The sequence below is a fragment of the Anomalospiza imberbis genome, chromosome Z, assembly GCF_031753505.1.
Source record: "Anomalospiza imberbis isolate Cuckoo-Finch-1a 21T00152 chromosome Z, ASM3175350v1, whole genome shotgun sequence".
In the NCBI taxonomy this organism is placed as follows: Eukaryota; Metazoa; Chordata; class Aves; order Passeriformes; family Viduidae; genus Anomalospiza; species Anomalospiza imberbis.
The window spans coordinates 43,843,779-43,867,773 of record NC_089721.1 but is presented as its reverse complement, the minus strand read 5'-3'; the positions used below and the strand labels follow the sequence as shown (position 1 = coordinate 43,867,773).

Below are 23,995 nucleotides of genomic sequence, written 5' to 3'. Positions count from 1 at the left end.
CGGAGGAGGTATAAGGGAGGGAGGGAGGAGAGAGAGGTGGGAAAAAAAAAAGCAAATAAAGATAACATGCAATGTTACATTTATTTTAATAAAAGTTCTGTGGCAAAAATCTTACTTTGTCCTTAGAACATTCACTCTGATGCCTTCTGATACCTTGTTTGAAATCAAGTAGTATTAATCAAACAACTGAAGGGCACTAGGGAAATCAAGGATCTAATGCAAGCAGTTAAAAGTGACATGACCTTCTGTAACATCACTTATGTCACAGCCTGTCACAGGCTTATATGCTACATACTGGTAGAAGGTCTTGAAAGAAATTGTTTCTTGGTAGTGTCCCTTGAATGTAGTGCAAATGCACATGACATTTAAAAAAAAAACACACATAGATGTGTGCACATAAGCTACTCCACAGCCAAAGCACATAAGCTACTCCACAGACAAAAGGTAAGGGGATAATGTTTAAATGTTGCAAAGACCCTTCCTCTGCAATACATCCCCATTAAAAGCTTATAAATCAGAAGCAGCATGTAATCTAATTCCAATGTACTGTCATTATTCCTGATCCATTCCCATCATCTTCAAGAAATGCAGGCCAAAAATACGGTACAACTCACAATCCTCCATGACTGGAGGACCATTGCTCTGTCACAGCAAATACTATACACTAGGTCACCAGAAGGAAGCACAACCATCACATTTTCACACCAAAGAAAACCTCAGCATCTGTGGGCTACAATGCAGTCTTCTGAGGAAACTGACATTAAATACAAATTGCATTTATTCTAAAGATCTACTGACTAACATAGAGGATAGAATTGCTGAGAAAATAATTCACTTTGACTTTTAACCTCAACCTGCAAAGCACAGTTAGATTCTAGTTATTTACAGGTATGTTAAATCAAAGCCCTACAGCTGTAGAGGATGTAGAAATACCTCCTGAATCTAAAAAATCAGTGGCAAAGTGACACAGTGAAACTTAATACCACTTCTAATGAAAGGTCCTTCTCCCTTAGCATTAGCCTGCTGCTTCTCACACAGAGTGTGCATACCATCATTAATGTCTCTGTTCTATGTTTTTCAGCTGATCCAAAATAAAAACCTGCACAGAAGATACTCTGATGTCTTTACATGTTAATAATACCAGGTATTTGCTCTGCACTGAGATGTAAAATAAAGAAAAGGATAGGGGAAAAAAAAGGGCACTAACTCTGCAGATAGCCATGATGACTGTTACCTTAATATTTCAAAAATGCTCCTCATTAGAACTGCTCTATATCTACTTGATGTAGTCCTTCAAAGCTAGGTCCAATAAAAAACCAACAAAATATCTACATATGATCTCAAAATATCTACAGACACTTGTATATTCATACATAAGTATTAAAATTATGAAAGATATCAAAAGTGAAGATTAGATTTGGTGCCAAATTGCATCCAAATGCATTTTAGATGTGCAATTAATGTAGTCAGAATTATACTGTTCAGGACTGTTTGGATTTGTATTCATATTGTCCTGACATGAAATGTACTGTAAGCTTGTGAGCCATGCAACTCAGCGTACAAATGTAATATAAAATGATGCAATTTGTATGGATTAAGAAGGATGCATAAAACCACTTGGTCTTTCTCAGATCATTGCCTGGTACTTAATTTGAAGGAAAGGTATCTATTGTCCACAAGCCCACTACAGCAGCAGTTATGTGCTCATCTTCACAACATGGCATCTGCTTATTTTATGGAATTGCCAAGGAGAAATTTTACAGGAGATAAATCTTCATTAAAATGTCCAACCTTTATACCACATTTTTAAGGAAAATAAAAATCAAATTAACAGATTCTGATTTAGGAGTGCGGTATATCTGGGTCCAACCAGATTTATATGTTTTGATCTTGGGGTATTCATCTGTAGTAATCATCAGAATAACTGAACTATTAAATGTGATAACTAGATCTACTAAAAGATATAATTCTAACTAATAATAGTTCAGAATTCTAGTTCAGAATAACTGAACTACTAGATGCGATAAGCTTCTCAATAACATTGAATATATTGCAGTACAGAAGACAGGAGAATAAAAACAAAAGCATTAGTACTTTTCTACTAAATTACTTTCTGGTTTTTACATAGGCACTCAAATTATGTCTTCTAACAGAATGGATTTTGTTAGTTTATTCTGGGAAGGGCTCATAATGAAATTTAGTCTGACTCTTAATAGGAAACGAGACTACTATGGCTGTCAGAGGCCTTTTGATGCATGCTGCTTATTACACAGGATTCTGTAATGTCAACAACAGAATTTTTTATTTACAGTATAATACATTTCTTGGGAATATATATCAGTAGTAAATACTGCTGATTATACAAGAACATGTAATCTTTTGCTGTTGTCAGCTTTATATGCCCTCAATATTCAATTGCCAATGTAGTTAAGAGTAGGTAATTTGTAACATTACCATGGTACAAGTACTATAACATTTCTTACATTTTCTTTCAATATTTGGTTCTCATTTCTTTTAGCTTTCTTTTGTATTTACACAAGGCGTTTTGAACTGAATGTTAGTTTTTTTTTTTTTTTTTTGAAGTATGTCTTCATCTAAAGGCTTCAATATGTACTGTACACTTGAAATGTCAGATCTCCCAGAATGCTTCATTTTTAGTTCAGCAGAATAAAAATAACTGCATTCTTTGCTTGGTTAAGTATCAGTGAAAGATTACTATGGAGGACTATTAAAAATAACACCTTCACAAAACATTGTGAACTTGAATTCCTAGGGAAAACCTTATGATAAATTATGTTATAAAGAACACAATGTCTCATTATAGGTTTTCATTGTTATTATTTTTTATTTTCAAATATATTGTTTGCAGATTCTAGTAGGACCAGATATGCTTCTGTTATAAAATAGCATTTATCCAAGTAATTTTAAGCTTGTGGGTGTGCCCCATTACACTCAGATTTGAAGCTGACTAACTATTTGGTACAAAACATTTATGTTACATATTTTAGGTGAAAATATATGTAATACACATATTGTTTCAGTTAGCTATTTTTTGCCCTGGTATTTATACATTTCTGTAAATACCATAAAATCCCAAAGTTCTTAAAGTCTTTAGCATGAAAATGTGCTAAAGTGATAGAAAGCCGAACAAACATGAACAAAAATCTCATATTACTATGGGAATTTTTTCTAGAAACTAAACTGATATTAGGTTATATAGTACTAATTATTTGTAATAGCCACTACAATCTATCTGTGAATCTTGTTGCCATTTAAAACTTCAGGCAAATGCAAATGCAAAGAAAAATTAATTTTAACAGTCTCATACAAAAATTCTTCCTCTGTGCTGTGAACTTCAATTTTATTTTAGATGCTAGCAATATTAAAAGACTGTGGAAATAAAAAGTGGCAAAATTTAAATTAAAAAACAGTTGATTTCTGACAGGAAAAAAAAATCCAATTTTTAAAAGAATGCTGGAGATATTTAGAGCAGGATTTTAGTTTTGGCCTTTTCTCTTCAGGTGACCAAAACAAGCCAAAGCATTCAAATTCTGTAGTGCGTTTTTCAGTTTTGCAGCTGTTGCTGTGGTAAGAACAGGCATGTAAAGTTTTACCAAGGAGTATTCTGCTACTGTATGCAAACTTCTGGCACAGGAATTATGATAGCAATATGGACAGCCTCTTTTATCTGTAGCCCAGACAGCCACTTGGAGCACCATATTTTTCTGTTACGCTGCAGAAGAGCAAAGCCTGACATTTTCATGTTTCTCTTCTGATATATTAAAAGAAAACCCACCCTATCTCGTTGTGGAGCACTACATTATATATTTATTTCTTGACTGTATGGATCACATAGGAAAAAAACTAAACATCTGTGTGGAGACAAAAATTATTCTTAGTGGACTACCTAATATTCAGGCTCATGTTGCCAGTAGTCCTTGTTCTTCAGCAGCACCCACCCTTCCCACACACAGAGATTATGACTCATCTGCAAAAGCCCTTCTAACTTATTGATAATGAATGAAAGCAAAGTTTATGAATAGTTAGGAGTTAGAAAATACAAGGTAAAATCAGTTCTTCATAACATTGAAAATAATTTTATAAACTGTTCTGTGGCTAACTCTGTGCACTCCAGCAGTCCTCATGCTGGGGGTGGTTTGTGGCTACTGCCATTGCAGTCATACCAGAGGCAAAACTTCTCAGGAAAGTACAGTCAGAAAGCAGGCAAGATGTACTTGCTCACCTGACAACATCCTTTTATATCTTGCAAGTGACATACTCCAGACACTGTCTAGCTAGAATACAGGGGCAATGACATTTATTTTTTCCCATAATTCACAGCAAGAATTTAGTCTGCAGTTAGAAATCTCTGCAGATTCCCTAGCAGAATAGAACTTCTGGACTTGAAGCTCAAAACTCCAAACTATCACACTGGCAAGGGATCTGAAACACTTGGTGTTTGTCCTGTATTCTTCTGCACATGAAAGCCTTTGAATGTAAGTGTGGATATTCTCAGTTCAGTCAGAGAGAAAAAGAGAAGGTTTTTCTAACCAGGTGAGAGCCTGGGAGACAGTTGGGAAAGAATGTAAATAATTCTCTAATCTATCTTGTGGTTCACATTGTTTATAGATAGGTTCTGCTACCGTGTGTCATTCACTGCACACCAATGGTGTGAGATGTTTTTACTCTAAGACCAATTAAATTAGTCTGCATGATGTTCCCTGTAAATAGAGAGGTGCATTTGAAATAAATCAGGGTTTAATTCTTTGCCTTCTAACTTGGAGTCATTTTTGTTCCCGTCCTGCTCTACGGTGACATGTAAGGACTGTAAAGACTCAATCTTTAAGACCATAAAGTGAAGAAACAGGAAAAAATCAAGTTCCTGCTTTGTTGCTTCACTTGGTAACTCAGTTTTCAACTTCTAGGAAAACAGCTGGTTAAAGTCAGACGCTTTCCTGTTAGAGTTAATTTATGCATTGAATGTACTGCAAAGTGGAACTCTCAGACCCAAACAGGAGCAGCAACAAATCCATCTGACAGCGCTCTGACAGATTCTGTTGCCTGGCTCCTAGAGCAAAATGATAGGATTCTAATCAGAAAAGATCTACATGCAGGTGAGCTGGGCTTCTATGACCAACTCAAGCTTATTGTGCTGACCACCTTTTCTTGAGTGAAGAAAGAATTCACTGAGATGGATATATTCATAAGCATCATTCTTCCCATTTTCACTTTTTTTTTTTTTTTTTTTTTAATTTGGCAATTTCCAGAACACACATGAAGATATGAGTTGCTGTATTGGAGGACTACAGAAAAATACCCAGAGAAAACTGCTTAAAATCTTAAAATAAAAGGCTGTCTTTAATAAAATTATTTTTCTTCTTTTCTCAAAATTTCATCCTAAACATGGCTAGTTCTAACTTCTAATAGAAACATACACATATAAATCATCAAAGTCTATGGTGTAGGAGAAAACCTACAATGAAATTAGAAGATGCATAGTTGTCACTTTATATAATTCTTAAAAGATCAATTTTATATCTATATACATACATATATACACATATACATATATACATGTATACACATGTACACTCTATTATGCAAACTCATACAAAATTGGGTATGGCACATTAACTCCTAGCTGTTTAGCATAATTTGCTATGCAATGATATGTGCATCTCATAAATTCAAGAGGAAATTGGCTACTCAATATTTCCTTAAAGGCTCTAAGTATTAACTATCAATGCAAGACGTGAAGTGATCAAACCTCTTCTCCATATAAGTTTATATGGCAGAAGAACATTCACAGGTACCTTCAGGAATGTGCATTATTCTTCTATTAAAAGTTAATTTACTTGGAAAAATATCCATTAAAAATAATAGACCAAAAGGAGAGAAAGATTAGTATCTTCAGTTGACAGAATATCAGTCACAGAGGTTGGCAGGGCCATCCTATTCTCCCCAGTCAAGCAGATATCAGCAAGCTCAACCTCCCTACTCAAACAAGGTCACCTCTGAGCATGCTGCCCAAGACCATGTCCTGAAAGGTCTTGAATATCTCCACAGATGAACACTTCACAACCTGTCATGGCAATCTGTCCCCGATTGTCACCATAGTCACAAAGAAAGTGCTTCCTTGTGGTCAGGTGAATTTTCACGTATTTTGGTTTGTGGTCATTGATACTGTCCAGTGATGAAGCACAACTAAGAAGAGGCTGTGTCTCTCTCCCGCTCCCTTCGGCCATTTATACACATCATCAAGAACCCTCCTCCATGCTGAACAATACCAGCTTCCTCAGCCTCTCCTTGTATGCCAGATGCTTTGATCCCTTCATCATCTTCCCTTTGCTAGAATGAAAAGTAACTCCCACTCCTCACCTTCCCAGCCTGTGCTGAATAAAAAGCCAGAATATATACACTGCATAATGGACATGACAGCAATTTCACCACATCTCTGTGATTGTGAATCAGTGCAGCTGCATGTGGACCTCTGAACTCCTACTGGTTCCTATATTGTGCACACTAATGTACCTAATGTGCATGCTAATATACTTCCCTCTGACGTGCTGGGCTCTCAGAGAGGGTGTGAGAGACTTTTCCAGAGCCATTTCCTTATTTGTGTGCCTATACCTAGCCTGGGGAGCGCATCTGTCTTGTTGGATTGATTTTGAGGCCTTCCATTCACCCTGCACCCTTTTTTTGCCAACTCAGACCACCAATTTCATGACAGGACAAGGGGCAGTATCTTCAAAATGACAGAAGGCAGATTTAGATTAGATATTGGGAAAAAAATTCTTCATTGTGAGGGTAGGGAGGAACGGGAACAGGTTGCCCAGAGAAGCTCTGGGTGCGCTATCCCTGGCAGAGTCCAAGGCCAGGTTGGACAGGGCTTTGAGCAACCTGGTCTGGTGAAAGGTGTTGCTCCAAATCAAACTATTCTGTGATTCCTTACTTGAGGAATCACTTTTATGGGTCACCATCACCTCCCTCCTCCATTTATTTTTAGTTTAATTCTTTCATCATTAGGTTGGACAGCTTCTGAGAAAGAAGATTTTGCCCCATGCGGTGAAGTGAATCTCTTCCTAGTAGTCTTCAATCCTCAAAAAGTACCATCCCGTTGTAAAAACCAAGTCCCTGCAGTCAATAAGAGCTATGCAACTGGTTGTACAGATCTGTACAGTCCTCCACAGGCAGGGGGAGGAGAAAATGACCTGCGCTCTCTGTCTGCAACCTATTTGGTCACAACAGAACAAGAACTTACACTGTCACCAGAGGAGATCCAATGTGCCTGTTACAGCAGTTAAGCATTATAGATCAACAGCTGAGAGACTGTCACAGTTTGTCCTAATTGTGGTACCCAGGCTTATGTACACAGGGTAAAAATAATGATTCATAGCTATGCAAACTGTGTTTAATCTCCATATGACACACTCCAATCATATAATCTACTGTTTCATCCCAGGGAAAGGGACAAGAGCAGCTGAATAGTGGGAACATTTAAAATCACTTTGAGAGATTATCTGACCATTCCTTAAGTTAGGCAGCTCCAGCAGGCAGTCAGAATATACAGAACATAGCCTGAAGTAGAAATGCACAAGTAACAAAAAAAAACCCAAACCCAAAACCAATAAATTTTTCCCCCATTAACTCCATGCAGTTATAAATGACTTTTGCATAGAAATAGAAGAAGATCCCAGACACCAGACAGGAGCGCTGCTGTTTTCTCCAGGCTTTTTTTGGTGCATTTGAAATCATCAAAGTATTAAATAGCTTCTTAAAGATACTGAAAATAATCTTTTAAACTCACCATACTTTCTGTTAGTTTGCAGTCTGTCATCATGCCATGCTCTATTATGTGTAGGGGCAGCACTTCCATGCTTCTCCCCACCACACAAATCCAGCACAGGTGACAAGGAGCAGCAGGGAGTGGCAGAAACACAACAGTTAATACCTACCCCACAGAATATGTGAAAAAAATAATGGAAAAAAGGCAGGACAAGAAAAAAAATCTCAGCCTAATAAGATTCACTTTGTTCTAAACTTGTGTGTTTAGGTGATCATGGTTTAATATAATAACAGCTGTTCTAAAAATAAATTATTTTGTGAGGTCTGATACTCAGGAGTACAATTATAAAAAAGTGTAAATATCTTTGGAGAAAGCAGCAGGGTGTACTTCAGGCAAAAATGTTACTGCAAAATTCAGAAGACCTTAAGAACAACATTTTAGTCACTTTTTTCTTAATACTGGCAGCTTTTTACACCTGCCACATGACTCAATGACAGAAATTCATTTGGTTTTGTTCCATTCAGAACTATCCATTGAGTCTACATCTATCTACAGTCACTTACACCAATGTTTAATACAAGAGTTCCTATTTCATGAGAGCATATCTTTCAGAAATACAACTAATCTTGATGAAAATGTACAAAAGATAGGGAATCCAATGCTTCTTTTGGAAATTTGCAGCAGTGTTAGACTAAAACCACAATGATCACCAATCCTACAAGAAGTCCAACTGAATCCATGGAGATATAGTATGCTGCTTCACCTCTGTTGGGCATTCCAATAGACTTATCTCCTACTAGGAAATACACTTGGGCCTCCTCCTTGCCACAACCATATTGCACCTTGAATTCAAGAAAGGACTCACATATATAACTCATTAGGAGTCAGAATAAATGGCAAAATAACCATACTTGCGTTCAAACAAGAAGTACATATTCATGTTATAATAGAGATACCCAGATGCTTGCTTGGCAGATGAATTTTTCCAAGAGGAAATAAGTTTCAAACTACTTCAAAAAAAACTGACGCCCAAGAGCAAATGACATCTTATCTAGAGAGACGGTCAAACAAGGATGAGTTAAGGCTGGTCTGCCTGCCATATCCAGTCAGAAACTCAGTGATCACTAATCACTGACCACCAGAAGTGTGGTCCCTAGCACCTAGACTGATGACACAACTGACAATTATTTTCTCAAAGAGATATCACAATGGAAATCAGCTCTTCTAAGCTGCTTTGCATGGTCCCAAATTTAAGTATCTTCCAATAGACATTAAACAAAAAAAAAACCATATACAATTTTAACTATGCTTTTCTAATGTTAATCAGGTAACAAATACATTTATTTTTGTGTCTTATCATTAGCCTTAGGATTTCAAAGTAACTTCTAAAGTTAGATGATATCTCTAATATAAGTAGTCAATGATTTCACAGAGCCACACAAGGAATCTCGGAAGACTTGGGGAGAGAAGCCAGATCACATGAATGCTGAAACATTCTCTAGCGAATAGAAAACACTGCTTCATTAATTTAGATAAAATTTACACTCTGCATAGGAAAATGTAGATACTTAAATGACTCCTATTCGATTGATACTGTGCTAATGACCTGAGATAAGGACTCATGATATTACTGAAGACTCATGAGTTAATTAGAAAGGCTTACAATAAATCTGCAAATGACTTCACTCAAGGCAGATACTCAACATGATGATAACCAAACTTATAAATCATTATAAAAACAAGGTCATTAATGGCACAGATACCAAATATTTGGGATCAACATAGTTGCTTGATATAGGCTATATTAGCTTGGTATGAAGCACTTTTAGCAAGAGGAAAGTTTAGGACCAGCATTTGGTATTCTTAACTGAGTCCATCACTAGCTTCATCAGCTTGTCAGAAAAGTTACATTACCAGAAAATCTTCCCAGGCAGGTGGTATTTCAGAGAGAAATTAAATGTATTTGTATGCTCACAAATGAAATTTCTCCTTTCACCAGGGATTTCAGGTAAAATCTTTAGGTTGAGAAGCTTTAAGCATTTCAGCCACCAGGAGATAATGGGCTGTGTTTTAAGTATTGCGTCTTTTAAATCTTGATCTTAGGCTTTTTCCATAAATGTAATCACATTTGAGATTTGGGAACACCTTTATCATTCCCACCCTTATTTTTAGATGGTCCTTGGAACCATAACAGTCTTAGTGATGTAGACAGGTAACAACAGTGTGGGGATGAGAGCTGTATGGGTTCTAATAACTGCAGTTGCTATACATTAGGGGATCGCTCAGGTCCTGGAAGGGATTTTCAAACCCCTGCCCAAAGCTGGGTCAGCCATGAGGTAAGGTCAGGTTCCTCAGAGCTTTACTTAGGTCCTGGAAACTTCCTATAGCATTAGCAATTGTTTAGCAATTCTCATGGCAAAAAAGGTTTTTTGCTCTGAACCTCTTTTGTTTTAAATGAAGTTTGTTGCCTCTTCCACCGCAGATCACTTGTGCAGCCTAGCTCCATCTTCTTGTTAACCTCCTTAGAGAGTGCTCCAGTCACTAAAAGCCTTTATTTGCCAGGATCTTTCAAGTCCACTTCCCTCAGCTTCTCTTCAAGGGCTGGTTGATGAGGGCTTAAGCCCCTGATCATGTTGGTAGCCCTTCACTTAACTTGCAAGTCAATGAACGACTTTCTTGAACTGGCATGCCTCAAACTGGACACTATTCAATATGCATTCTGGCAAGTGCTGAGAAGTGGAGATAATCACTTACCTCAATCCACCACCTGTGCTTCTGATCACCTCACTGCCTTCTAAGACCTCTAGGCCCCGTTCAGACAGCTGCTTTCAGACAACCAATTTCCACTCTGTATCACTGAAACAGGTTATTTCTCCCCAAAAGCAGGATTTTTCCTTCTGAATTTCATGGGCCTCCTATCACTTCATTTATCCAGCCCACTTAGATACCTTTGAGTGGCAGATCCAGACTGTCAAATGGTCCCACATGCCTGATGTAACTCAAAAACTTGATGGGGGTGCACTATCAAGTACATTACTGGGTGTACATTACTGGAAGGGATGTTAAACAGGACCTTGTACTGTGGTAGTCCGCTTGTTACTGACCTCCTTTAACCACTGTCCTCAGAGACCAATTATCTAATCTGTTCTAGCTTTTTCTCCTGCCCATTCAGTTATCCATTCAGATCATAAAGTAGTAGACAACATGCTGCTTTTGGGATACAAAAACTAGTACAACTATCATAAGGCTCAGCAGTACGGCATACAAAATCCTTTACCTTCATGGATGCTAGAAAATTTGTACAGCATAGAATACAACTTCAACTTTTAATATGTACTTCTGAAAATCTAAACCATTTTAATATTATTAATAAATGCCAGTTATTAGTAAATATTTCCTACATTATATCCCAACTACATGTTAATTAAATAATGGCATTAAATGAGGAGAAGAAAATAAGAAAAGGCTGATATTAAGCTCAATGAATATTAATGATGAAATGTGAAATACAGTAAAATGTGATACATTCTGAAACAGTTAACAAATTGGAATAATTTAAACCTTTAAATTCAACATGTTAATAAAAAATGTGGCATAAGAACTTAACCATATAAAATAATTTCAAAGAATTTGCCTTTTCCTCAACAATAAGCCTCTCTGCTCCCACACAAAACAGATTCTATAGATAGTGCATGTTCTGTTGTATTTTTACATGACATTTCAACACAATCAGATGCACTTATTGGACAACCAGAATAAAATTAAATTGCAGGTGGGAAAATTGTCCATTGAAAATTGTGATGGGAGACATTTTGAAAAAGATATAATATTTAAACCCAGTTTAAAAATTTTACCTAGTTAAAAAAAGAAAAGGACATGAAGTAGAGAAGACTTACTGTATCATGTTGCCTGTTATCTTTTCCTGATACGATCAAGAAGTAGTTCCATGCCAGCAGCAGCAACAAAGCCAGTGGTATCATGTACAGCTCAAAGTTCCAGACCACAAAAAGAAAAAGCTAGAAGACAGAGCAGGAAAAAAATGATTGAAATCAGCATTAAACTTTTGTGCAGAGTTAAGACCAATTAATGAAAACAATTCTGGAAAAGAGGTGGAAAGAAATCCACCTCTCCTTGTGGAGAGTTGTTCAACCACTTTGCTGACTCAAACTTACCTCCACAATCCTTCCTACCTTAATTCTTGGAAGAGAAGAATTGATGTACTGTCATCAAGAGGAAAATTAATTGTTCTCTCATAAAATAACATCTTTGTGAATAATGCAAAAGAGCATAAAAATAAGATTTCATTTTAAGAAATATTAGTTGATTTCAGGAATCATAGAATGGCTTGGGTTGGAAGGGACCTTAAAGGCCACCTATATCCACCCCCCTTAACACAAGCAGGGACCTCTTTCACTGGATCAGACTGCTCAGAGCCTCATCCAACCTGGCCTTGAACACTTCCAGGGATGGGGCATTCACAACTTCTCTGGACACCAGTGCCACCACCCTCAACAATAAGTAATTTCTTCCTAATATCTAATTTAAACCTCTCCTCTTTCAGTTTAAAGCCATTACCCCTTGTTGTATCACTACACACCCTTTTAAAAAGTCCCTCTCCATTTTTCTTGTAGGTCATAGGGATGTAATAAATTTAAAGAGGACTTCAACATGTTATTGAATCTGGTTTTAGCTTTGAAACAACCCTTTAGCAGTGTAAAGGTGGCAGCAAGAGTTGATTAAAGACTAATCTGCTATTTAGAAAAAAAGAACATGGTCATTCTGTAGTAATGTCATAAAAACAAGCAGAAGTAGCAATCAGAAGTCTTTTGCATGGAAAACTAGCAAGAAATCACAATAAATGCTAAAATCATATGATTATTTTTATGAAAGTATAGTGAAATTGAACTGACCACAGATTCATCAAAAATGGGTTTAAAAGAATGCTGAGAAGCCACCTAAGTCCACCACTTTGAAAACTTTGATTTATTGCAGTGTTAGCTCAAAACAGCTCAAGTGCTCTGCTACCAGAAGCCTGGTTGGATTACATCTCCTAGAGATGTGTGCCTAAATAACTGGGGCTGGTCTTCAACATGGGATCAACTTGGTGATCCCACTGCCAGAGAAACCCATCCCCACTGCCAGCTCCATACACCACTGTGTAGACATTGTTCCGTACTGATGCTGCTACAAAATTAATGGTTTACAGGAAAGAACTAAAAATAATTGGATTAAGATAGGGCCAAATAAAACCATTTTTACCTCCAATTTTCCCTGTCAATGAACCCCCCTTTTATTTAAGCCAGTAGCCACAACCGGGGTTTGTTTTTTTCAGCAAAGAACCAAACAATGAAACACAAAAACAACAACAAAAAAGTGAAAGCAAATCACACTACATACTACAGCTGGATAAACATCCAGAAATCTTGATAAGCCTTTTCATCCTAATAGTAAAGCTTTTGAATATTTTTACTTTTAATACCTTCTAAAAGGATTGAAGGTGTTGTGCTACGGAACTTGCAAACCTGAAGCAATGCCAATACCTAGGTAAACCAAAACAGAGCTCATTTTCCCAAATTAGCCATCAAGCTATATATAAAGATCAGTAAGAAAAAAATGCATATTTTTATAGTCTTCTGCTAGTTTTTTGTTTGGAGTTAGAACAAAATGCTCTTATCAAATACAAGCATCCACGTAGAAAGCAAAAACATAAGTCTACATCTTGGGTAATCTTTCTCAAGATCAGGTAACTTACCTCACCCCCATACTTTCCACCCCTCTTTACTATGTATATGCAAGCCTATAAAACTGCAAGACAAACATTATAATTACTGAAAGAACTGAAAAAGCAGTGTGTGTAAGACAAAAACAAGGATATTGGCACTTATAGAAGCTTTTCATTTGAAAGAGAAATGTTTTTTTAAGGTCGTTTAGTTTAGAAGGAAATCTGTTAGACATGGTAATGCATAAGAAGCTGTGTTGGTTTCAGCTAAGGTAGAGTTAATTTCTCCTTGTAACTGTTTGGATCCAGAATGAGAATGGTGCTGATAAAACACTGATGTTTTGGTTTTTTGCTAAGTTGTGTTTATCCAAAATCAAGGATCTTTTTGCAAATTGCCTCATGCTCTGCCAGTGGAAGGCATTAAAAATAAAGTGGTAGGGAGCATAGCTGGCACAGATGACTCTAACGGACCAAAGGGGTATTTTCACACCATAGAGCATCATATATATATCCAGATATAAACCAGGGGGGCTTATCTAGAAGGGTGAGTGATGTTATTTCAGGAAGAGGGGTCTGGCAAGGGTCAGTCGGTGGTGAGAAACTGCATTGCATTCTTTTGTTTGGTTTTTCTTTTCTTTTTTTATTACTATTATTATTTTATTTACCTTTATTATGGCATTTCATTTTACTTGCAATTATTAAACTGTTCTTATGTCAACATAGAAACTTTAGTTAAATTCTCCTCCTCATTCCACCAGGATGTAGGGGAAGAGAGGAAGGGTTTGAGCAAGTGGCTGTGAGGCATTTCATCTCCAGCTAGGTTTAAAACCACAGTAGAAGCAAACAATATCTCATCACATTCAAGAACTGTTCTGCGATCTTGCTGTCTATAAGAGAGTGGTAAATTAGATGTAACCGACTTACAACAAATTTTGTGTCTCAGAAGAAAAACAAAATATCCTTGCATGCTTTAACCCCAGAAATACCCCGAGTCAATGGATGCACACTGAAGGATGCTTTGGAAGCCAGCAATAAGCATGAAGTATCAGAAAAGTAAATATTAGAGATTACTTGTTGAGAAAAGGCAACACATACAGTCTTTCTTAGGGCCCCAGCTGAACTTTGCTTAAAAAGTGGTTAAGAAATGAAGTATTATTTAAATACTCCCTGGCCCCAGAGGAAAAAAGCCAATAATCTACACACAGTCTCAGGAGACATGGACTTGACTGCAGTCTGAGGAACATGGTCATCATGTACTCTGTACTCCAGAATATTGATGAACTCCAATTCAAACACTTCCCAGCTGATGTTTCTAAAGGCCAAATGACCTTCAATGACATTAATTCCTTACAATACAGCCATTAAGAGATTACCTTTTTTACAAATTGTATGGACATGCCATTCAAAAGTGTGGATATTACACCTGTCATCTCCTGAAGATGATTTTGCTGACCTGCCACCTTAATTTCCATCTAGTCTGGCTTAATTTTAACCAGTTCCTCCTTTCAGGCTACTGTCTCAGCCAGGCACTACACAAACACTGTAACACAAATGAAATGTGTGCTGTGTGAGACCGGCGCAGCTATGGCCCTCTGACCTAAATGGCCTCATTATTCTTTACAGACAAGAAATGCACTCATGAAATGTGTATGAGAGAAAACAAGCAGATTTCCAGTATCAGACAAAACTTTTAAGTAAACATAAGCAAATCTAAAATCTGGTGCAGAACAGCAAGAAAACTCCAGGACTCAGTTCTTATAGATAAACATTCCATTCAGTAAGAATAGGCCAAAAAGTCCCTAACCCAAACTAAACCAGAAAAGATAACTAATAAGTATAAAAGAACACTTCTGGGGGTTGCCCATGTCTGTAAAGCATCGAGTAGATGGTATCTGATATGGTAACTTCCAAGAAAATAATGGCAGTCAGTGTAAAAAAAGGATGCTCATCACTACTGAAACAAGCTAACAATTTTAAGACATGAGTGTGAGTCTCAAAGGTTACAGTTTAATACAACTGCCATTTCCTATACAGAAGAATATAAGGAAGGGCTTTTTTCATCTGTCCCATGAGATCGAAGTTTTCAGAGTCACAAGCATGAACTGGTCATTTTCAGTTTATACTCTTAGTGAGAGACACATGCATTAAATGATCATTCAGAGAGACACATGACACTATCCCTAGTGTACAACACTTCAAAAATTAATTTAAATTAGGATATTGAATATCCTATTCTTTTGCAAACTACGGTATATTTTAAAAAGAAATCTCATCCAAAATTATTAAGACTTCCTACTGTTCAGAAAAAAAGCCTGTCCATTCAGACTAGCAGCTGTGGATCATTAGCTTTCCAGTGATGAGATGTGTTTGATGAGTATTTTTCTTTCTAATTAAGAGACAAGATTCTGTATTTGACTGTCTTCTCACAGAAGTGAAGAGAAAGATTTCTGCCTATGTGGAAAGGCCATATTCTACAGAACAATTATTTCAGATTTCTTTTTATCTACCTCCACCCAACCTCTTTTTATTTTTAACAAAATCCTGTTTGCACCCACTTCATCCCATTTTTCTCTACTCTTTTTATTTTTTTTCCTTTTGCGTCTGTTTTGACTACTAGCAGGGAAGAGCATGTAGAAAAAAGGATCACCCCCACAGGGGACACTGACCTCATCCTCAGGTACAGAAGAGACCAGAGGACATGATGAAGGAGGGCTGCAAGAACTGCTGTTTGAAAGCTCTATGACAAAACTAGAAAATGTTAATTCCACAGAAATGAGTTCAGTGGACAAGATATTGGCACTGGTAGCACCCAAAGCCATGAGCTGTAATGTGTTGGGAGTAAAGAAAAACACAGTCATCCTCACTACTGTTCTCACACAGGGCACAACATTCATGCTGCAGTCTCCTTCTCAGATTGTGTCTTTTCCTGATCATTTTCAAGGAACATCTTTACAGCCTCATTTACATATTATCTATATCCTTGCCTTATATTTATAACCAATCTCTTGATTACCCTGGAAACACAAAAGTTGGCTGCACAGCATTTTGGCTCAATTACAAACATACAATGTGTACAGCTCCAAATTCTGCACTCCAATTACAGGATCTTCCATTTACTATTTAAGCATAAAATGACAATTTTATTACCTGAGGCTTTATCCCTTGATGAATTCTCACAGGACTAGAAAGAATGAGACAGAACCCATATAACTGCTTGATACAGACTGTGTACCAAGGACTGCAGGTTTTAAGGCTTCTGCATGGTGTTTTATACTATGAAACACTGGCAACTACTTTGTATTGTACTGTGGAGAAATACTAGCTTCTTCCATTATGAAAGTAGTCCATTAGTTCTAGCAATCACACCTCCTCTGATCTTGTACAATACTTTTATTAAAAAATTAGAAAGGAAGCATTTCTTTTAGCTGCAACATATCTCAAATACACTAGCATTAATGTAAACACTTATAGGAATCCACTGCAAATGCAGTGCCTTCTTTCAGACAAGTCTGGAAGAAATATGCCTTTTAAACCTACTCTAAAGCATACTCCCGCAGTTTTTCTTATCAGTCTTGCAATTTTAGTTCCAATTACCTTAGTGATAGAAGGGAGTGCAGTATGAAAGATTTGAGTCTGAAACACATTTCCTGTTACTCTGTTTTTCTGTACACATAAAAAAAAATTAACCAGAAAATAGTATAAGCATGCAAAAAAAAAAAAAAAAAAAAAAAACCAGAAAAACAGAAAAAAACAATAAAATTCCCACTTGCTTTAGTTTGACAGATTTTCACTTCAGCCTTGGATTAATGCTGGTTCTCTTTTTTAAATGCCTGAGGTCTTGGGAGTCTGAGAAATGCAGAATAATTAGTATTTTTGATTCTGTAAGAACTTTTCCTTTACCTCAGAAACAAACATGGAACTGTTTGAATTGTCTCTCTTTGCTGGAATTAGAAGAACTGAGTTCATTGCATTTTAGATTTGTATTAGCATTTTTTCTATTTATTTCATGTAGTAAGAGAAAAAAAAGAGATACATTAATGACAAATAAAACAAGAATTTAATAGAAAAAATGTAGTATTAATTAATGCCAGTCCAAATGAGGCTTTTGATGTATTGAAAGACACATATTAGCACTTGATAGAGCACTTGGGTCCCCTATCTAGAAGAACATACCATAAGAAAATTTAATCAAATGATGGCATAGATGAGAAGAAAATAAGAAAAGGCTAATGTTAAGCTCAGTGAATATTAATGATAAATTCTGAAAGACATTAAAATGTGATACATTCTGAAACTGTTAACTGTGGCAAGCACATTTCTCTCTCTCTCAGGATTTTTCATAGAGGAGAAGAAATAGAAATTGTTTTCTCTTTCTTTTCTCTCTGTGCACCTCTATGAAAAATCCTGAGAGAAGAGATAGAAATGTGTTTGCCACATATCACCCTTTTCTGTGTAAATAAATAATAATAAAAAGAAAACCCTGCATTTGCAATTCTTCTGCAGGGCCCTTGCAAAAGAGAGAGCAAACACATCTCAAGAGGTTCCCTTATCAATTTGCTAGTTATCAAATCAGAAGCCAAATCAGATGCCGATGTGGAATGTTCAAAGAGAGCCTTTACCTGCCAAACACCTTCTTCTATCAAATCTCTAAAACAAAGCTTACAATATAAAAACCCAAACAACAATGCTCAAGTTTCAAAGTCCAAACATTTGAGTCTCAGGAGAAGGTGTCCCTTGACTGGAGATGTTGATCTTGACATCCTTAAAAGTCCCTCTCAATCCTGAAACAGAGAACTGAAGAAAGTCCAACAACAATTATAAAACCATAGAAAACCACCAAATGTGACATTGTATAATTATCAAACACCAGAACACTGAATGTCATCCCAGAGTCTACAACAGCTGATAAAACTCAAATGAGCAGAGCTGGAAATCATCTCCGGATCCTGGTTTTCCAAACTCCCCCGATTTTGATGCAAAGACATCTGGGCTGATTGTCAACCATGCAAACATACCTTTCCCATGCAAAAAAACCATCACCAAATTCAAAAGAACTGAGAAAATCTCTGGAATGCCATGGCCAAAGCTCTTAAATCAACCACTTTTTTGTTTCTTGTCTTTTCAACCATCTCTATTTAATTAATCTTAAAACTAATTTTAATGATTTTTTTTCAACCATCTCTTTTTAATTAATCTTAAAACTAATGATTTTTTTTTCTTTCTTCTTGTAACCAGAATGCCCAGCAGCAGCAGGTTTTAGGACCATGTGGTGCTGGGCGGGTGGGCGAAACAAGGATCCCAAACCCGGCCGTGGGGGGCACAGGGGCACTGGGCCGGGAGGCTGGACCAAGGAGCCCACACCGAGTGGCAGGCGGGATGGGGGCCCAGGCTCTGGGGGCTGGGTCAAGGAACACAAGCCCGGCCGGCGTGGTGGGGGCCCAGCCCCTGGTGGGCAGCCCAAGCCCAGCCGGTGGGGTGGGGTCGTCATCTTCACAGCATCTCTTCCAGGATTTCGTTCATCCTGCACCATGCCTGGCTGTGGCTGCAGCCACAGTCCTTTGGGATGCCGTTGCTCCCGCCCATCAAACAAAAGCAGGACACCAGAGCTGCCCCAGGGAATGGCAGGGAAGGTGTTTTCCCCAGAGAAATGTTGATTCTCAGGATCTGTGGCACGGCTGGGCCAGCATGCAGCTCTCTGACCCGTGGCAGGACCACCTCCACGTTCTCCAGGCACAAGACCAGCGGCAGCATTCCCAGAACTCGTCCCCCCCGCCCCCCCAAACACAAGCGGGAGGGGTGAGGGCCCCAAGCCCCAGTCAGAATCCCACCGAGCCAGAGAATCCTCCACCCAAGCAAGAGCTGTACCGAGAAAAATGCTGTTCCCCAGAAAGGCACTAAACTTCTAACTTTCTCTTTCACAGCGGCAGCAGACAGCTGCCGGGCAGAGCCAGCACCAGTGAACAGGCTGGCTGGGGACCCTGGGCTGACTGGAGGCGGAGGAGGCCGCTCCAGCGCGGAGCCAGGCTGCTGCTGCTCGCTGCCGTCGCTCTCTGTGCCACCCAGCAACCGGCGACAGCCGCGGGAGGCGGCGAGGCAGCCGAAAGCAGCGAAATGGGCTCTGCAAGCAGCAAAGCGGGCTGAGGGTCTTCTCCAGCATCACAGCTCGCATTGGGAACACGCTGCGGGCCAGCGGAAGGGCCGCCGGCGTTGCTGGGGCGGTGAGCGGGGCCAGAGGCGCCTCTATCGCTGCCAGAGGCGTGGCCGCCGACTCCAAAGTAGGGTCTGACGCGGCGAGCGGGGCCGGCGCAGGCAGGCGGAGCGGCAGGGGAGGCGGTGTCTCCACCTCTGATGGAGAGGTTTCAGGCTGGCTCCCAGCGGTGGTTGTTTCTTTCCACTCCAAATGGGGCAGAAGAGGAGGCGCGGCTGCGGGCGGGTGGACTGGTTAGGGAGGCGGTGTCTCCACCTCCACCAGGGCTGGGAGCAGCCGCGCACCCTCTGAAAGGATGAGGAGAGCTCACACGCTGCAGGAGGAGGAGATGGAGGAGGAGGCGGCGGCGATGGAGAGGGCTCCTCTTGCACAGAAGCAGAAGAAAACTTCTGAGCCACGGACAGAGGCTCTCCCCCCAGCCCTGCTCAGTGGGGCACCAGCAGTGAAGACTGTCCTTGAACAAACTGGTCTCCGTCCGGCCATGACAGGGGTCTAATGTGCTCCCACTGGGCGCAGGGGGCATCCCCCCATCCTGTGCAGACGTGCTCACTAGAGGGTCCATCTCTGGACTATCTGAAAAAGCTTAAAAAAACTCTAATGTACCAAATTACTCGGAAATCTTGCCTGACGACGAAATACAGGGACCTCCAAACCTCTGGATCCAGGGAAAAAGCCAGACTCATGAAAAAAAATGACTGTTTGCAAATTCAAGAAACTCCAATAAATCATTTTCGGAGATAGAGACTCCATGGTTCCGAGCCAGATCTCTCCAGACGGCAAACATAAGGCCATCCACACAGTAGAAGCAAGTGGTCAAGTCTGCAGACATCTCTTCCCAAAGTTAAAGTCCACCCCAGGTCAGGGCAGTACTATTATCAGAAAATCAGTACCTTTCATAGGAAGGCAGAGGCGTCTGGTTACAGCAAACTGCTCGGGGCTGCACCTGGTCCTAGAGAGGATCCCAATGGTATCTTATCTTCCTGATCCCCCGCAGGGAGTCTAGACATGCCTTTTCAAGAGGGCTCACCACCTCTCTTGTGTTAAATCACGGTTGTGGACTGATTAGATTGATCCAGGTCCTGGTTCCTCATCCAACGTCAGGGGGTCACCACTTATTGTAAAATGTAGGCAAACCCAGTGGGAAGAAATGATAATGTCCAACTCCATTTCAGAAGGCTGAATGATTTCTTTATTATAACTATGCTATAATACATTAATATACTATATAAAGGAAGATACTAAAACTACACACCTACTTTTCTAACTACTGTATCTAATTAACAACTCGTGACCCTGTTCTCGAGAGTCCAGCCACAGGTGGGTCTGATTGGCCACCAGACTCAAACAATCCTCACCAGAATCCAATCAAGCAATCACCCCAGGTAAACAATTCTCCAAGCACATTCCACATAGGAAAAACAAGGAGCAGAAATAGAAATTGTTTTATCTTTCTTTCTCTCTGTGCATCTCTATGAAAAATCCTGAGAGACAGAGAAATATGCTTGCCACAGTTAACAAACTGAAGTAATTTTAATCTTTATCCTCAATATATAAAATAAAAAAATGCAACATAAGCACTTAATGGGTAGGACATTTTTGCTCACAGGTTTTCCGTGCTGTTATTCTGTACAACAAACCCAAAGTTCTATTTAATCTCACTTTTTTTATCTATGTGCAGTGTACCCACTCATTACTAAAGCAACAATTCTGACAACTAGATGTGATTCACTTGATCTGCATCAAACCACCCAGTTTGTTTTGTGAAACCCATTTACAGCCTGAACAACCTTTATGCTGATACTGCTATCCAATCACACCATAATGTAAGTTGCATCTCTACAAGACTGGCAGCACCAACAAAATGTTTTATTTAAAATCCTGAAAATTTTTATTTAATTATTTCCTTACAAATAATTATTTTCCTTACAACTTCTAACATGTTTCAAAATAATTCTCCAGAAGTACCACAATCTTTACTTTGAGAATATCAACAGCTTCAAGAATGCAGACCTCAGAACTTGAATGAAGTGCCACTTTAAACAGCACATGTATTACAGATATAAAATTTGTACTGCTGTAAACAGTTGCTATTGTATCTAGTAACAAAAGTTAGGTGGAAATAAAAATTATACTACCCACAAATATTTTTAAAATGTAGAATCTCTTGGGTTATCTTTTTCCCCTTCATTTAAGAGTTTCTGAGCTGCATTATTACATCTGGCTAGTTAATATCCAGGATAAAATTAAAGGGCAAAATATAGTTCACTAAGGTAATTCCCATGCACACAGCCTCTTGCCATTTGCAGGCCACTTAAAGATGGATCTTTCTGTCAGACTGCTAAAATGCTGAGAAACTATGAGAAATTGACTATGAGAAATTCCTATGAGCACTGACACCTGACATCAATGACCAACTAGGGTACATTAGATCAAAATCATGTCTGAGAATGGGACTATTAGGGTCACTGAACCTCCATCCCATCTTAACACTAGATTTTCTGAACAATACTCAACTGTTCACAGAAAGGCCCATGTTTTGTCTAAGTGACATTACCTAAAAACTGCTCTACATATTATTTTCCAAGTAAAAAAGTGCTTTTGATGTCCCCAGGTTGATTTTCAGAGAATCACAGAATTGTTAAGTCTGGAAGGGACCACTCTGGGTCATCTGGTCCAACCTCCCTAATCATATAGGGTCATCCCAGAGCACATGGCACAGAACTGTGTTCCAACAGATCCTGAGTATCTCCAGTGAGAAACAGAGAATCACTTCAGAAGAAAAATCTAAGGTGTTGACTTTGTGAGAAATGTAGAATCACAACATGCTAGATAACTAAGCTATTTATGCACAATAGATTGGTGATCTTAAGAGCTCTGCCCAGTTCTAAATTGTGTTGTGCTGAGAAAGATCCATGCAACCAGGGATCTATATACTCACATCTACCTTCCTTCATTTTGTAGGCATTTTATCACTTCACCTGGGCATCAATTTTCTGTCATCTACATCTTGCAATTCAATTTGAAAAATGTAATTTTTCAGACAACCCAGGAACAAAATGTTATCATTGCCCCTTTCCTTTCTTACTGCCTGATGAGAAGCTGATGGGCTTTGAACCTGCATCCTCTTATCCCAAAAGCCTGAAGATTGTAAAATTAAATTGTCCATCAAAAGTTATTAATCTGGGTATAAAGAAAAAAATATTTGGTACCTTCTTCAGCTTAATTACACTTCACTATACATCTACCGGACTTCAGACAACATACATACTCCCCAAACATGTGTATGGAAGTTGTTAGAAATAATGTTTTCTGTACATCACATATTGCATCAGATTAACTTTTTCTTAAGCTTCTTCCTCCCTTATCTTCTATCCACTTTTGCAGATGAAGAAAGATCATTTAACATTTTAATACAACACTATAAAATGTTTAATAGTCACCATTACCCAAATAATGGAAAATACAAAACTTTCAGACTTAGGTTTTCCAAAGCAAAGTAGAAAATATGTTTTTTAATGAAAAGTAAGTCACTTTAAAAATTGTGAATATGAACAACATAAACCTCAGAAATGCTTAAATTGTGCCCATATTCATTGGTATGTCAGAAAACCTAAATAAGCCCTCCTCACTATTCATTCATGAATAACCACCACCAAAATAAAAGGACCATTAGGACCAAAGGATATTAGGAAGCACAACCTTCAATAAAGTCCTTTGGTTGTAGGAAAACTAATACTTTACCAACTGTCAGAGTGAAAGCAACAGCAATAAAATTTAAACTGTATGAATGAAGACTAAAACCACATGGCTAAAGGTGTTAAAGCAAACTGTGATTTCCAACAATAAAATGCAAAAATACTGCATTTTGGTTTGGTAACTACCAGTATGTCTGGAACAGAGAGAAACACTGGCTTCCCTATGGAGAGACATTTCCATAAGCTGAAGTCTCATTTCACAGACTGGAACTGTAATGTCCTTATTATATTGAAGAAACTCTGTCCAAGCAGGTCTAATTATTAAATTATTTCAACTTTTCAAGACCGTGAGTCAACCTCAGTGAGCTCTTCAGGCTGATTTTCATACTCATGATTTATGACCTGTTTCATCATGTTGTTTTGTGATGTCTGGAGTATTGGTTGAGTATAACTGTAAAAGAGCAAATAAAATAAAAGCCTAGGATTTGTTCCTCTATCACTGACCAGCTCTTAAGTACATAACCTGCAATTTGTTCACACAGTGTAGGAAAATGTTTTTCTGCCTTTTAATGTACTTATTTGTAAAT

At 38.4% G+C, this 23,995-nt stretch overlaps 1 protein-coding gene across 6 annotated transcripts in view; it reads right to left on the bottom strand.

Annotated features, from left to right (window-relative positions):
• MCTP1 (multiple C2 and transmembrane domain containing 1) overlaps nt 1-23,995 on the bottom strand; it is a 220,276-nt gene that overhangs the window by 45,422 nt on the left and 150,859 nt on the right. For 5 of the 6 annotated variants that reach the window (XM_068177020.1, XM_068177021.1, XM_068177023.1 and 2 more), the window contains one exon: nt 11,683-11,802. The exons of the other annotated variant lie outside the window; for it this stretch is intronic. In XM_068177020.1, coding sequence (XP_068033121.1) covers nt 11,683-11,802 — 120 coding nt within the window. Of the gene's footprint in view, nt 1-11,682; nt 11,803-23,995 lie in introns of those variants that run through there. 6 annotated transcript variants of the gene reach the window in all.